General features: G+C 44.3%; 2 protein-coding genes across 2 annotated transcripts in view; one reads left to right on the top strand and one right to left on the bottom strand.

Moving 5' to 3' along the window:
- The window catches only part of lyar (Ly1 antibody reactive homolog (mouse)), a 355306-nt gene that overhangs the window by 207485 nt on the left and 130249 nt on the right, over positions 1 to 17572 (top strand). The window lies entirely within an intron of this gene.
- Positions 9380 to 17572, bottom strand: part of LOC144507323 (von Willebrand factor A domain-containing protein 2-like) — an 82652-nt gene continuing 74459 nt past the window's right edge. Inside the window, exons 14-15 of the mRNA XM_078234512.1 lie at positions 11430 to 11557; positions 9380 to 9574 (exon numbers count right to left, since the gene is read on the bottom strand). Of these exons, the coding sequence (XP_078090638.1) occupies positions 9380 to 9574; positions 11430 to 11557 (323 nt within the window). The remainder of the gene's footprint in view (positions 9575 to 11429; positions 11558 to 17572) is intronic.

The following is a 17572-nucleotide window of genomic DNA, read 5'->3' as shown; positions in this document are numbered from 1 at the left end:
TTAAGAATGAAATTGTTATACTTCATTAGTCAATGATAAAGGGATATGGATCACAAAGATGGATAAAATGAGTTGAGCTACAAATTGGCCATGATCAAATTGCTTGATGGAGCAGGCTTGAAGTGCTGAGATGACCCATTCCTGTTCCCACGCAACAGCTATTTTGTATACTCAAACAAGTCAACTGAGTTTCAAACTAATCACAACCTGTTTAATTCAGAAATGGTCTAATAACATGCTGGGATTGGTGGTTCAAAGTCCAAAGTGTCCAAAAGGATAATAGCATACATATGCATTGCAAGTTGGAAGTATACTGTCCATCATGTTGGTATGGACATCAAAGGAGGCATATGCAAAAGACTTGAGCCCTCCTTTACCAAATTTAGTTTCTCCTGCTCACAGCCAGTGAACTGACTTGTGTTCAGGAGAACACAAGTCAGTTCACATCTATATGTGACCTAGCTTCTATACGTGATCTAGCTAGTTGCCACTAAAAAGATGAGTTTAAAACAAATGCATATTTGAATATGTAGCCAGGGGTGGGCGGGGTGCTGGAATGCACCTTCTGTCACTGTGTTAAAACCACTGATCATTCACCTTGTGTATAAAAGAGCTGTTGCATGTTTGCTACATCGTTGCAAACACTGGACTTCAAACATTTCATTTTATATAAGCACTTTTTGAGACATTTCCAAGAGGTGTCCTAAGTGATACATTCATGTGTTACCACTTTCTTGTAAAAGCCTCCCACATGTTAGTGTGTAAGAATGTTATTTTACGCAGGGTCTCAATTCTTCTCTCCCTCGCTCTGTCTCATGATGAATGCACAAACAATTTCAGTTTTTAAAGCTACATTTTCTAGATCCTTTATCGTCTGCTCCTCTTGATTCTTGACCATATTCCTTAGGGGTGTAAGCACCGCACTGCTGAATCGATTCAGGTGAAGCGTGTTAAATGGCTCACAGTAACTAACATCATTATGACCAATCAAAAGTGGTTGGGTGTGATGACATGCCAAATCTGTCATTGGAGGCTCGAAATGTAAAGGCAGGGGTCTGAATAGCTGCAGGAAATCTTGGTAGTGAAGCATTTACAAAGGAGTAGAATGGAAGGAAGATGAGGAAGGGTTGTCCCTTATGGCTCTCTGCCTCTTCCTTGGATTTGAGGTTTTAAGGGCAAGAGGAAATGTCCTTTTTCCTGAGGACAGCAGGGAAAGGCTAGCTGTCTAATTAAACGGACGTGGCTGGAAGTAGTAGAAGCTGGCAGCAGTGTGGTGGCCAGAACCTGGATAAAGTATAGCAAGAGATTTAATGATCTAATTCGAACCAGCAAGTTGTGTCATAACTCTCTGACCCTGCATTCTCCCACACAGCACTCTTCTGACAAACACACCTTGCAGAGACATGCATTCCTTTCCCTCCAGACACCACCTCCAATCTCCTGCTCAACAGACACTTGCCCTCATCCTGTCCTCTTGCACACATTCCTCTGTCAATCTCCTCAAATGTTCTCTTTCCATCTTCTCCACACAACAACTCATAGCTCTTTGTTCTCTGATTGAAGGAGATGAGAGTCTCAAATCCAGGGAGAAAAAGAGAAACAGATGGATCTGTAGTTGTGGCCACGTTAACTACAGCATAATGGAAAAGGATGTCCACAAAATCAGCAGGGTGGAGCGCACACTGGATATCAGTGATGGAGAGACAGGAGTGACCCAGGGTTCTGGTAACAGCATTAGATGAAGCACTGCCACTTGGTATTTAACACTGACTCATTTTAAATTGATGGTACTATTAACTAAATTGATGCATTCTTGATGTCAGCACTAATTCATTTGTTTCATCTCTCTCAGGTCCTTCCTGAGGAAACAGGCCAAGGAATCCTGAGAAAAGGGTGAACATTGAGGATGTTCTGTCAAATGACTCCTGCACACACTCCACCAGCACAGAAGCACACGCCTTATAAAGTAAAACTTATTTATTAGTCACAAGTAGGCTTACATTAACTTTACAATGAAGTTACTGTGAAAATCCCCTAGTCGCCATATTCCGGCGCCTGATCAGGTACATCAAGGGAGAATTTAGCATGGCCAATCCACCTGACCAGCACATTTTTCAGATTGTGGGAGGAAACCAGAGCACCCGGAGGATACCCATGCAGACACGGGGAGAACGTACAAACTTGACACAGACAGTGACCCAAGCCAGGAATCAAACCTGGGTCCAAGGCGCTGTGAGGCAGCCATGCTAACCACTATGCCGCCCCTTGATGGCCACCGCATTAGAGATAGGTTGTCACGTGGTAAGGAACACATCATATCATGATGGGCAGCACAGTGGGTGGACTGCTGCCTCACGGCCCCAGGGACCTGTGTTCGATTTCCGGTTTGGGTCACTGTGTGGAGTCTGCACGTTCTCCCCATATCTGCGTAGGTTTCCTCCGGGTGCTCCAGTTTCCTCCCACAGTCCAAATATGTGTGGGTTAGATGCATTGGCTGTGCTAAATTGCCCCTTACTGTCCCGGGATGCGTAGGTTAGAGGGTTTCGCGGGTAAATATGTGGGGTTGTGGGGATAGGGTCTGGGTGGGATTGTTGTCGGTGCAGACTCGATGGGCCGAGTGGCGGCCTCCTGCATTGTGGAGTTTCTATGATTCTATGATCTGAACAGGAGAAAGGGACAGCAGGGGAGAGGCCTGGCAAAGAGCCAGGCACTTCAAGTTCTCAACTGCATGTAAATGCACATCTTGGGGATCATCCACAAAAGGCAACTAGTGAAGCCTCAGTGGGAAATCTGTGTGCTGCTATCAGACGATTAGATTATCAGCAGCTCTCTGACGTGTGACTTCTGCTGCTGTGAGGGGTGGAATTCCCATCTCTAGCTGAGGGACAGCTAGCATTGGCAGTGATATGTTCCCTAGTGATACATTCCCTACTGATCTTCTGGTAGTTGGACGGGAATCCCTGTCATCCATTAGTTTGGTAAGAAGTCTCACAACACCAGGTTAAAGTCCAACAGGTTTATTTGGTAGCACAAGCCATGAGTGGCTTGTGCTACCAAATAAACCTGTTGGACTTTAACCTGGTGTTGGGAGACTTCTTACTGTGCTTACCCCAGTCCAACACCGGCATCTCCACATCATGACATCCATTAGTTTGTCCAGGGCGATTCACTAGGGTGCTTAGAACAATGTTAATGTATCTATAAAGATGTCTATTGCAATGAATTAAAACTTTATTTGAGCTCCTCATTCAAAAGCCTCCACTCTGTTCTTTGCCCCCATTCACCCTGGATACTGGCCTCGGGTGAATAGTATGATCAGCTTTTTTGAGAAGGAAAGGGATGCGAATGTGATAGTTGGCTGTTGGAATGAATTGTGTTTGGGAGGAGTGGCAGAGGGTTTCTTATGGTACTGTCAGTTGTCCTCACGAGCGTAGATTAAGTGACATGACGTGGAGGAGATGGCTGCAGGTGCCAGGGTCACATCTGGCTTTCTCCTCCTTCAAATGCTGGTCGTTCTGCACCTTCCTCACCCGCAGCTCCACGACTCTGCAGCATGATGTTATGAAGGGCTCAGCTGACCATCACCATTCTCGGCATCCTTACTGGGTTATACTGACGGGTGGCTCCAGTTCTCTCCAGCCACCTCAACCACATCTTGAGCAACACAGTTGAATATATTTTTCCCTGATAGTGATATAGCTCAGTGGTAGTTCCTCATGGGAGTCATTAGCCAGATATTCAGTGGGTAACTCTTAGCACCAGCAATTGGCTCCTGGGAGACGTGGAGGAGAGGAAATCTGCAGGAGGTGTGAATACCACAGAACAAATGAATTATGGCAGCTTCCTGGATATACTTACCAAGGTCATAAACTAACTTGACGTGAAACCCCGTGCGATCGACCAAGACTGCTGGTTGATCTGCGGGTGCCTTGATTGCCACGTGTATACAACCAGTGACTCTCTTGTAGCCTCCAAACTCACCTGGTTCAAACCCAAGTATGGGCAAGATGATGGGTTCCCAACTCCCTTTTCAAATATTTAATTCTCCAGTTAATAGGCAAGGGGAGCCAGGTCTCAGTACTGCCCCAAATCGTGGACATTTTTTTTCAACTTATGGGACACATAGGCTAGCAGAATGGGCAGACAAGTAGGAGATGGAATTTAATAGAAAAGTGTGATATGATGCACTTTGGCAGAAGAGATAGGGAGAGACCACATAAATTTAACGGCAAAGTGTAAAGAGTGTGAGAGGACAGAGGGACCTGAGGTTATTGTCCATAAAACTTTGATGGTGGCAGGACATATTGAGCGAATAGTAAATCATATGGGATCTTGGGCTTCATAATAGATGCATTGAGTACAAAAACAGGGAAGTTATGCTAAAACTTCATAAAATATGGTTGGGCTTCAATTAGAATATTGCATCCAGTTCTGATCAGCATTTTTTACGAAGGATGTGAGGGTCCTTGAGAGAATACCGAAGAGATTTACCAGAATGGTTCCAGGAATTAGGGATTTTTATCAACAAGGTTTGGTTGGAGCAGGTGAGGTTTGTTCTCCTCAAAACAAGGGAGGTGAGTGATCCGATAGAGCTGTACAAGATTATAACAAGTTTCGACAAGGTAGACAAACTAAAACTTCATATCAGCTGATGATATGAGAACTAGGGACAAAGATTTAAGGCTTTGGGCAGGAGCTACAGGGTGGATATAAGAGAGGCTCACCAAGGCTCCTTATTCAGCACCTTTCAAATCCACGACCACGGCCATCTAGAAGGGCAAGGACAGCAGACACATGGGAACACCATCACCTGGCAGTTCCCATCCAAGCCACACACCATCCTGACTTGGAAATGTATGAACATTCCTTCAGTATTGCAGGGTCAAAATCCTGAACTCCTTCCCTAACAGAACTGAGTATACCTTCAGTGACTGCAGCGGATCAAGAATGCAGCTCATTTCTCAAGAGCAATTGGAGATGGGCAGAAGGGTAGATCTTATAATTCCCTCATCATTTTAAGAATTTGTATCAATAATCAAGTGTTAATATTGTCACAGTAAGAATTATAAAATTGGGTGTTCTGTATTACATTTCCAACCTTTCTAACATATTTATCAATGAATTACTTATTCTTTAATTGTCTTACAATTAAGGCTGTCTACTTAACTAATCTGCTTGGTTTCCAATAATACTGATTTCGTTGTTATTAAAATGGCTTTTGCCAATTTAGCACAAAATAACAATTCAAACTATAAAATGATAGTCACACTAAAACTATTGATTTTGAAACTACCAACACTCCTCGGATTGAAAGTGAAATATATATTGATCCCTCGCTATTCAATTTATCTGATAGGTTTCTCTTGGACCTCAGAATTGACTTCCAGCCCAAATCAGTTATATGACTTTGTAGTCTCCTGGTGAGAACTCTAAAGTAACAAAGGATGAAAAGAACAACAAATGTGGTTATCATTTGTATGAACACAAAGATGGTGGAAATAGCTCTTAACCAGGGGTATTCACTTGCACTGACAACAGTTTGTCACCAATATATTTTCTCATAAAGTTCCTTAATTCCTTTCTCTCTCCTCTCATTAACTTGCTGCATCTTAACTAAATGTGTATGGAAAGCTTCAGTTGTTTTAACATCTTTCAAATTCAGGGACAAAGCGACTATAGGGTGGCCTAGCTGAATTATGGCCTTTGATAATTGCTCCTGCATTCCAAAATTAATCCTCAGCTCAGTGATATTGTGAGTGGATATCAGGAATAGAACTGCACATTCAATCAGGGTTACTTAAGTAGGTTCGAAACAAAAAGTAGGTTTTGCCATGGGTCACCACTGTGTCCCACACTTCATCCAAATGCTATTTGTAGTGATGCAATAGATGCCATAGCCTATGTACACACACTGATTTCTGACCTCATCCTTCCAAATCTGAAAACCCACTTTGCAAGTGAAAGATAACCCACAAGCTTGTTTCCCCGGGTTCTGATCATCAAAATGACAAGAAATTCCCCATCTGTGGTCTAATCACAGTTTTTACAAAAATGCAGCAATGTCACAATATTTACATTGACATCCAGCGAAATTGCCAAAATTGGTCCAATCACATTTTCTCATGGGAAATGGCATTGGTTCTGAGTCCTTTGTTCCTGTTCACAAGATGTTGATCCTGAAGGAAAAGTCCAGGCAGGCCATGAACATCAGGATATAGAATATCAAATTATATTTCTGTAACAAAGCAAATTGCAGTATTCACTCTCGCTTGTTAACGGTTTAATGTGGTATCATTTCTTCTCTCTGCCTTGTGCCTTTCACAGTGGTGACATGTTAACCCATTGAGCGGGTAGTTTGTGCACAACTTTTCAATTTTGCTGTTCAAGTTCTGTTTCCTCCTTTACAATTTGAGAACACTTCAGGTGGTGACTAATGTAAAATGTATGTATAATTTTCAATAATTTTATGCATTTGATTGAAAATGTCTCCTGTGAAATGTGAGCCTTGTTCACGATCTACCTACGACTGGCCTATTGCTACCAATGCGTATTCATCATTTCATTGTGTCTTTGACAGTGATTCGATTAAAGCAATTTGAGTGTCCAGGGTCCTTCAGGGGGTGGTGCACTTATTAGAAGAGCCCTGTGAGAATTTGTGGGAAGATTTTGTTGAAGATATGGCAGGCATCATGGGACGTAGAGATTGACTGCATCTCACATGCCTGGCAACCATGCTGTCTCTGAGATTATCTGGTCGGCAATAACCATAGAATCATGGCCTCCTTCTGCACTGTAGGATTCTATTTGGCCCATTGAGTCTGCACCCACCACAATCCCACCCAGGCTCTATCCCCATAACCCCAGGCATTTTACCCTACCTAGTCCCGTTGACACTAAGGGGCAATTTAGCATAGCCAATCCACCTAACTCGCACATCTTTGGACCATGTAGTGCAGTGTAATGTCTTATCACATGAGTGTGGATGATGTATAACAATTCCTGCCCACCTCCAGGAGAATGCACAACCTATGATTTTTTTTCTTTTAAATCATGTATCAGCAACCGACCTGCATTTTGCACTTGTTACAAGATAATGTCTGTAACCCAAGGAGTTGGTTGAGGAGAGGACTTACCTTGACTGTGCCATGTAATGACTTCTGCAAAAGTCTCGTATTGCATCTGCAAATGTGGCTCAGTCTCTAATGCTTATTGTGATTGCAGTTACAGCAGAGGAATTTTCTATAGTCTCTGTATCAAATTTGCCTGACACAGCAGCTTTTTTGGATGATTTGTCAGTTGCTGCATTGCCTTTGCTGTGAGTCAATCCTGTTCTATGGGCAACAACCTTGCCAATGCAACAAGGCTGGCGACAATTGTTAAGGGCTGTCCAGATCTCTGCCCACCAGGCACCATGAACCAAAGCTTTACCTCCTATGGACAATATGAATTCTTGTCATATAAAGGGAGTGTTAATATGGTATTAATGGCATAGGCACTGCCTGACCAAATGTTTACTGTATTTTTGCAAGTATCTCTACATAATGGGAGGAGTGTCTGGCACATTTTCTTTTAATATTCCTGGTAATAATACAGCATAACTTGTATGTGATGATCCTTGAACTTGATAATAGGAACCATCCATGTACATGTCTGAAGCAGCGTCAATGGGTTCTTTCATAACAGGATGTGATTCGCGGTCAATCAAAGATAATGAACACATGAAGATCTCCATCATAAGCCAACAGTTGTAATAGTAAAGTAGTTATTTTTAGTGTGATGTCAATGTCTCTATGTAATAGCTCCAAAGTCCATCTGCTCAACCTCTGTGATGAGCATAAGGAGCCTCCAGGCTTTTTCAACAAGGTTAATGGTGTGTGTGAAGTGTGTAAAATAACATGCTGCAAACCTGTCATGTAAGTAAAAGGTTGTATTTCCCAAAATGTCTGTAGATAGTGTTCGCACGATGAGCATATTGCCTCTGTCCCCTGTAGTATGGGTAAGGCAAAAGCAATCGGTTCCAATCGTCCAATGTGCTGGCAAAGCACAGCAGTTAGACTTTGTTCCGTAGAAGTTGTCTCGAGGTGGAAAGACATGCCTCTCAAGTCACCCCGTCTCCATTGCATCAGGGGGCTTATATTTTTCTTCAGCATTCCCTAGGGCTTCCTGCATCTCTTCATCTTCATTTCTCATGGAGGGCTCCTATTTTAACTTTAGACTCCTCTAGTTCACCATCTGGCAGGGTCTCCCCTCTACACAGCCAGATTGTGAAGGGCACAGCAACTTGCAATGATACAGCAAACCCTCTCCGGTGAAAATTGCAGAGAGCCACCTGAGTGGTCTAGGCATCTGAATCGCATCTTCAGCAGGCCTATGGTCTGCTCTATGTGGGAGCGTGTGGTGGTGTGAGCAGCGTTGTACCTTTCCTCAGCTGGAGTCTGAGGGAAAAGTACTAGAATCATGTGCCACTGTTTAAGTGGGTGGCCCTTATCCCCCAGCAATCATTCCTGCAGACTTTCTGGCCCCTCGAAGATCCCAGGCACATGGAGTGACTGCAGATGTAGGAGTCATGGCAACTCTGAGGAAATCATGCACAAATGTGCAGAATGTGCTTTTGATGGTCACACACCAACTTTATGTTGATGAAAAGGATGATGAACATTGATTTCTGGTGCCAGGGAATTTGTATAGCCACATCGAATCCCTACAGTGCAGAAGGAGGCCATTCAGCCCATCGAGCCTGCACCAACTCTCTGATAGAGCATCGTATCCAGGCCCATCCCTGCCCTATCTCGTAACCATGCAGTTACCCTACAAATCCTCCTACACATCTTTGGACACGAAGGGGCAATTTAGCATAGCCAATTCGCCTAACCTGCACATCTTTGGAGTGTGGAAGGAAACTGAAGCACCAGGAGGAAACCCACGCAGATGCGGGGAGAACATGCAAACTCCACACTCACCCAAGGCTGGAATTGAACCCAGATCCCTGGTGCTGTGAGGCAGAAGTGCTAACTACCATGCCACATGGGTGCAGTCTATTGTACCCTGCACTCTTGGCAATCCAGAGATAGCTGCAAAGCCTGTGAATCTCGGAGTCCTTCTCCAGAGCAAAGTTTATTTAATGTAGACCCTCCTGTAAAAGGCATTGGTCACCTGAATGCGCCGATTTGTTACTGACTGTTAAATGCTGCACAGGTCCCCAGTTGCTCCCTGGAAAGACCAAGAGACAAATAAATTGTTACCGTTATCTTCAGGGCCACTGGCATCAGGTCCTCTTAGAGCAAGTGGCATATGTGGTGGATCAGATCTCTGGATGATCCTGCACTGCCTCTCATTTGGAGCAAGGGAGAAAGTGGACGATAGACCTTGGTGTTGCCAGTTATCTCCACAGTCTAGATCTCTGCTCCTCAACCTCCTGTTGATGCTCATGCTCATCCTGGCCTTGTCCCACATGTACCGCCTCCTGATGGAGCTGCATGTACAGACAGCTTTCCCTCCTTCGCTTCCTGCCTTGAATGAGGATTCGTATAAAACTGCCTGGATCACTGGATCCAATCTCACTTTTGCCTCTTCTCTGAAAAGAGATTCTGAAGACCAGGATGGTTAAAGACTGCTGAGTGCAAAGATGTGGACCTTTGGGAGGAGTTGGGTAGCTAAGCATTGGCATATTATATTGCATTGCTCCTCGTGCTACCTTACCCCTGGGACTCGAGCACACACATAGAGCTGAACAGCATTCCACTCCATTGATGTGACATCTGGAACCCTGTTGGCGGTGAGAACTTGTGATTTACATAATTGAACCAATGTGGCTTTAACATCCACTCATTGACTTGGCATCGTAACTGTGTGTTTGTTCTTGGTGAATGATTGGAAGCCATTTCGCCACTTTTATGAATGGCCTTAATTGTGAACTCGTGACTCCCCTTCATTGATGGAATGGTACAATGGAAGCCAGTTTGACTAGAATCATAGAAAGCCTACAGTGCAGAAGGAGGCCATTCGGCCCATCGAGCCTGCTCCAACTCTCTGATAGAGCATCTTGATGTGGAGATGCCGGCGTTGGACTGAGGTGAACACAGTAAGAAGTCTCACAACACCAGGTTAAAGTCCAACAGGTTTATTTGGTAACAAATACCATAAGCTTTCGGAGCGCTGCTCCTTCGTCAGATGGAGTGGAAATGTGCTCTCAAACAGTGCACAGAGACACAACATCAAGTTACAGAATACTGATTAGAATACGAATCCCTAAAGCCAGCCATTGTCTGTACCTTTAAGACCTGGCTGGCTTTAGGGATTCGCATTCTAATCAGTATTCTGTAACTTGATGTTGTGTCTCTGTGCACTGTTTGAGAGCACATTTCCACTCCATCTGACGAAGGAGCAGCGCTCCGAAAGCTTATGGTATTTGCTACCAAATAAACCTGTTGGACTTTAACCTGGTGTTGTGAGACTTCTTAGAGCATCTTACCCAGGCCCATCCCTGCCCTATCCTTGTAACCCCATACATTTACCATGTGAATCCTTCACTCTCCAAAGCTACAATACTGTCTTACACTGTGTAGCTTTTAAAATTATGATGTGAAGCTATTTAGTTTTGCCTATCCATATAAGAGTACAAACTTAGAAATCTGGCTTGCTATTGCTTCCAGGGAACAGGGTGTGCATCCTGTGCAATTGAGCTAGACATTATCCATTCAAATGGTACCAACAATCTATGACTATGTGTCCAAGAAGGAGCCCCAGAGCCCAGCTTAGCAATCTTCCAACATTTCTAACTTCTGACTGTGAGGTCCTATCATCTGTTACTCTTTCCATTTTGTAGCAGGAATGTCTGCACCCTGTGACTCCTCTCTGCCAGTCTCTGAACTTAAAAAGGAGCTTCGTCAGAGTTCCCATTTCCAAAGAGGATGATGGACAACAGTAACCTTCACAAACCTGCAGTATTGAACTGTTCAATATTGGTGCGAACCTTCCCTAATGTGCTATACCAGCAGTCCCCTGCTCCAGAATCTGTAGTCTGCGTTCACCCACTTCCAGTAATACATGTGCTAGCCCTTAGGCCCCTTTATTTGTCTGCATATCATGCCGACTTGTCAGGATTCAGCTTCCCTCCCTAGGTCTTCCCTCTGCCTGCCATTGTTTGACCTCTTCATCCACTTCCTTGCTCCTCCACTCCATCTGACGAAGGAGCAGCGCTCCGAAAGCTAGTGGCTTTTGCTACCAAATAAACCTGTTAGACTTTAACCTGGTGTTGTTAAACTTCTTACTGTGTTTACCCCAGTCCAACGCCAGCATCTTCACATCATGGCTGTCCATGAAGACCAGCTCAACATGGAGATGGAAGCAGGAACCAATCTGCCATGGCAGAGTGGTGTTCAGTGCATCAGGAGCAGTGCAGCACTATGGCAGAAAGTAGTTGCACTCACCTCGAAGTCCCTTACGAACTGACGGCTGCCTTGTGAATGCCACTCTTTACCACTTGGGTTTGATGCCAATGTGATTTGCTGCTGGCATGATACAAGATTGGAAGACCTGACAGGAAGCTGCTGGACAGCTGTTTTAATGAGCATTCATGAAACACAAACAAATGCAAAAGGCATTCACACCCGCAGCCAGTGAGATGACCGATCCACCATTAACCTGCCATTGGGAAAATTGCAACGTGATTTTACATTGGCCAGTTTCTGACTTCTTGGTCCCTGCTGGATTCTCCAACAAGGGCAGGTGGTGAGAATTCCACCCCTGGTTTCCTGAACGTGGGTCATCCATCTCTATTGTGCTAACACCATCGTTAATTAACAGAACCACCCCTCCACCTTTTCCCAGCTTCCTGTCCTTCCTAAATGTCATGTACCCTTCAATATTCCAGTTCCAATCTATGTCATCCTGTCTCTATATTGGCTATCTGATAGTACCATTGGGCCCGATTCTCCCAAAAGTGCTGAATTGGCGAGAAAACTAGTGTAAATCACGACTGCTTTTTCAGTTCAACTTCAGACTCGAATCTCCCACACTCCGTGCAATGCAGAGGTCACAATCATGAATATCATTAAAAGCTCGGGGGGCTGGGCCTATTCACGCCGGAGCCTGACAGTTCCAGAGCTGTGTGCATGTGCAGTGGCCCCGATCTGTCAGATCACAGTTTGCTGGCCAGCCCGATCGCTGGCCAGCCTGGGACCCCCGCAGAGCTGCCCTCCCCAACACTCCCACCCCCATCCCGGAGCGCTCCCATCTCCAGCACCACCACCCCCGCCCCTCTCCAGCCCTGACAGATGCAGAGTGGCAGCAGGACCACCCATTGCCACCGATCGCCCCCTCGGCCCCACCCACAATAGGCCCTACCCCTTGGCACTGCCTGATGCCCGATGGACAATGCCAAGGTGTCCTCTGGGCATGGGCACTTTGCCCCTTGGGCAGTGCCAGAGAGCAGAGGCTGGCACTGCCAGGGTGCCCATGCCCAGGGGGGCACCACCCCCAGCTACCCAATCCCCAGGGGGGCCCCAATTGCCCCCCCTTCACTCCGGCGGTGTCTCCTGCTAGTTCCCCACAAGTGCCAGAGTGAAATGTTCCTGGTGGAGTGGGAGATGCTATCAGGCCTGGAGAATTCCGTGCCAGTCCCAATAATGAGATTTAAAATATATTAAAAACAGATTTAAATGACTTACTTCTCTTCCCGCCGGTTTCCAGCACAGACGAGACTTTCCCATTCCAATGTGCCAAAAAAAGGTGCACGTCGGGATGAGAGAATTGGGCCCATTATTTCATCTGGTTTGATTTGAATGCTATGTGCATTCAGATACAGAGCGTTTAGTTTTGTCCCTTTATTATTTTTATAATTTCTAACCTTATCTACTGATTTTCTCAAGGTAAAGGTAAAATCATCATAGTCCCAGATGACTATAGGTTGTTCTCTCCTTTGAGAGGAAGAGCTGACTGGTGGTGATTTAACCTGAGGATCACCACACCTTAGGCGAAGGGCAAGGTTGAGAAGATGGGGCCTTTATGAATAACCCGAGCCGGCACAGGAATTGAATCTGTGCTGTTGGTGTTGTTCTTAGAATCTTAGAAACCCTACAGCACAGAAAGAGGCCATTCGGCCCATCGAGTCCGCACCGACCACAATCCCACCCAGGTCCTACCCCCACATCCCTACATATTTACCCACTAATCTCTCTAACCTACGCATTCCAGGACACTAAGGGCAATTTTAGCATAGCCAATCAACCTAATCTTTGGACTGTGGGAGGAAACCAGAGCACCCGGAGGAAACCCACGCAGACACGAGGAGAATGTGCAAACTCCACACAGACAGTGCCCCAAGCCGGGAATTGAACCCAGGTCCCTGGAGCTGTGAAGCAGCACTGCTAACCACTGTGCTACCGTGCCGCCTTCTGCATCACTAACCAGCTGTCCAGCCAACTGAGATAACTGACCCTCAAAATGGTCTGTTTATCATTTCACATATTAGTACCTTCCTCTCTTGCCTTGTCTCCACTTTTTGATTTATCATATCTTCCTAAATTGGATAACATTATGGCCCTCCAACTCAACAACTCTGAACCAAAGCTCTTTAAGCTGCAAATACATGCTGCAGACATGTTTACCCTGGATCACACTGACATCGAGGAGCTCCCACACGCTGCACCCATGACAAATCACCTGTCCTGCCATTCTTAATGTGTTTTAATTACTCAATTATTTTATTCAATTAATTATTTTCCATGTTTATATATTTTAGTTACCTTATCACCAGTTCATGTACTATTCTAAACCTTAGGAATGGAAGACTTATATGTTTTGAATATGTTTAGATATGTCTAAAGATTAATAAACAACTGTCGTGTGAAATCATTTTACACCTTAAGATAAAGTGAAAAACAATTGATACCTTTGCCTTTCAAACTGAAGATTATGGTGTAAAATTAAAAAATAACAAATACTGGAATAGATTTGTTCTTTTTAATGATTTATGTTATTGGGAAACATTTTTGGAGATAGTAGTGTTTCTAAAATATAACTGCATACATCTTAAATGATCTATATTTTATGTGTTGAAGCTATATTATATCTGGTTTATCAATTCTTGTGATGTAATTTTGTGTTTGATATACCACTCAGTATGGTTTATTAATGAGTATAGAGAGCAAAGGTATTGCAAATCAATGTTAAAAATGAAAAACATAATTTATTGTCATTTTGTAAGAAACAAATACATAATTTTACTGAATACAGTGTTTATAACTCTACAGAACACACACATCTCAGTATATGTACTGAGGGTTGCGATGGTGTCAAGCGATTATGCAGCAGATAGCACATGGCCATGGCAAAGGACATCACAAAAGAGCACTCAACATGCCTATTTACACAAAAGTTTGGACCATGAGAAATTAAAAACAAGTTAGTGTGTTAGTGATTCTTTATCCAGTACGCAGAGGATTAAGCTTAATTGTTAAATTGTGACCAATCTAAACATATCTTGCATCAAAGAGCAGCAGGTAGGACTTCTGTTGATTGTTCATTGAAGTGTTTTAAAATGCTATTTTCATTGCTCCAGTTTATTTTCAGCTGAATAAGACCCTCCACGTATTGAAAAAGTGTGCATTTAATGCACTGTGAATATTTCTGGAGTGGCCCTGTTAAGATCAATAAATATCGTCAATCTGAGTGAATTGCATGCCACATACTGAGTGGCACTTCAACACTGTTACAGGAAACTCAACAATAAGATTTTTGAAGGGGTAACCAAGAAGGTAGATGAGGGCAGTGCAGTTGATGTTGTCTACATGGACTTTAGCAAGGCCTTTGACAAGGAACCGCATGGTAGGTTGTTTCATAAGGTTAAACCTCACAGGATAAAAGAAAGCGATAAAGAAAGGAAAGATAGGTTATGAAGCTAGGCTAGCTCTAAATATAAAAAATGATAGTAAAAGCTTTTACAAATATATAAAAAGGAATAGAGTGGCAAGAGTGAATGTTGGACCCTTGGAGGACGAGAGGGGGGATTTAAGACTATTTCCTCGGGTGAATGGAGCGGTAACTAGGGGGCATAACTATAGGGTTCATGGTGGGAGATATAGGAAGGATGTCCGAGGTAGGTTTTTTACTCAGAGTGTGGTTGGGGTGTGGAATGGACTGCCTGCAGGGATAGTGGAGTCAGAAACTTTAGGAACATTTAAGAAGCTATTGGATAGGCACATGGAGTACTTCAGGATGATAGGGAGGAAATAGCTTGATCTGGGTTTCAGACAAAGCTCGGCACAACATCGTGGGCCGAAGGGCCTGTTCTGTGCTGTACTGTTCTATGTTCTAATAGTGGGAAATGAGGAAATGGCTGAAACTTTAAATAAGTTTTTTGTGTCAGTCTTCACGGAGGAAGACACAAATAGTTTACCGAATATTAACGAAAGAGGGTTGGTAGGAGGAGAGGTACTCAATACAATTAATGTTACCAGGGAGGCAGTGCTTGGTAGACTAACGGGACTGAAGGTGGACAAGTCCCCGGGCCTGGATGGAATGCATCCTAGGGTACTGAAAGAAATGTCAGAGGTAATAGCGGATGCGTTAGTGGTTATTTATCAAAATTTGTTGGATTCTGGGGTAGAGCCGGCGGATTGGAAAATGGCTAATGTTACGCCGCTGTTTAAAAAAGGAAATAGACAAAAGGCGGGTAACTACAGGCCGGTTAGCTTAACGTCTGTAGTTGGGAAAAAGCTGGAATCCATCATTAAAGAAGAAATAGCAGGCCATCTGGATAAGAATGGTTCGATTAAGCAGACGCAGCATGGATTCATGAGGGGAAAGTCGTGCTTGATGAACTTGTTGGATTTTTATGAAGATGTGACTAGTGCGGTTGACGGAGGGGAACCGGTGGATGCGGTGTTTTTGGATTTCCAAAAGGCGTTTGATAAGGTGCCTCACAAAAGGTTGCTGAAGAAGATTGGGTCACACGGAGTTGGGGGTAGGGTGTTAGCGTGGATTGGGGATTGGCTATCCGACAGGAAGCAGAGAGTCAGAATAAATGGCTTTTCTGGTTGGCAGATGGTAACTAGTGGCGTGCCGTAGGGAACGGTACTGGGGCCTCAACTATTTACCATTCATATAGATGATCTGGAGGAGGGGACTGAGTGTAGGGTAACAAAGTTTGCAGACGACACAAAGATAAGTGGAAAAGTGAATCGTGTGGAGGGCGTAGAAGGTCTGCAGAGAGATTTGGACAGCCTGAGTGAGTGGGAGAGGATCTGGCAGATGGAGTATAACATTAACAAATGCGAGGTTATTCACTTTGGAAGAAATAATAGCAATTGGATTATTATCTAAATGGAAAGAAATTACAACATGCTGCTGTGCAGAGGGACCTGGGGGTCCTTGTGCATGAGACACAAAAGCCCAGTCTGCAGGTGCAACAGGTGATCAAGAAGGCAAATGGGATGTTGACCTATATCGCAAGGGGGATAGAATATAAAAGCAGAGATGTCTTGCTGCATCTGTACAGGACATTGGTGAGGCCGCAGCTGGAATACTGTGTGCAGTATTGGTCCCCTTATTTGCGGAAGGATATATTGGCCTTGGAGGGAGTACAGAGAAGGTTCACCAGGTTGATACCAGAGATGAGGGGTGTTGATTATGAGGAGAGACTGAGCAGATTGGGTTTGTATTCATTGGAATTTAGAAGGCTGAGGGGGGATCTTATAGAGACCTATAAGATAATGAAGGGGCTGGATAGGGTAGAGATGGAAAGATTCTTTCCACTTAGAAAGGAAACTAGAACTAGAGGGCACAGCCTCAAAATAAAGGGGGGTCAGTTTAGGACAGAGTTGAGGAGGAACTTCTTCTCTCAGAGGGTGGTGAATCTCTGGAATTCTCTGCCCACTGAAGTGGTGGAGGCTACCTCGTTGAGTATGTTTAAATCCCGGATAGATGGATTCCTGATCAGTAAGGGAATTAGGGGTTATGGGGATCAGGCGGGTAAGTGGAACTGATCCACTTCAGATCAGCCATGATCTTATTGAATGGCGGGGCAGGCTCGAGGGGCTAGATGGCCTACTCCTGCTCCTATTTCTTATGATCCAGGGTGAAGTATCTAAATGGATACAAAATTGGCTTCTTGACAGAAGCCAGAAGGTGTAGAGGGTTGTTTTTCAAACTGGAGGCCTGTGACCAGCGGTGTGCCGCAGGGATCAGTGTGGGTCCACTGTTATTTATCATTTATATTAATGATTTGGATGAGAATATAGGAGGCATGGTTAGTAAGTTTGCAGATGACACCAAGATTGGTGGCATAGTGGATAGTGAAGGAAGTTATCTCCGATTGCAACGGGATCTTGATCAACTGGACCAGTGGGCTGACGAATGGCAGATGGAGTTTAATTTAGACAAATGCGAGGTGACGCATTTTGGTAGTTTGAACCAGGGCAGGACTTACTCAGTTAATGGTAGGGCATTGGGGAGAGTTACAGAACAAAGAGACCTAGGGGTACATGTTCATAGCTCCTTGAAAGTGGAGTCACAGGTGGACAGTGGTGAAGAAGGCATTTGGCATGCTTGGTTTCATCAGTCAGAACATTGA

The sequence above is a fragment of the Mustelus asterias genome, chromosome 1 (genome assembly GCF_964213995.1).
Source record: "Mustelus asterias chromosome 1, sMusAst1.hap1.1, whole genome shotgun sequence".
NCBI lineage: Eukaryota > Metazoa > Chordata > Chondrichthyes > Carcharhiniformes > Triakidae > Mustelus > Mustelus asterias.
Note: the sequence above shows the minus strand (reverse complement) of the source record. Positions and strands in the feature narration are given on the sequence as shown.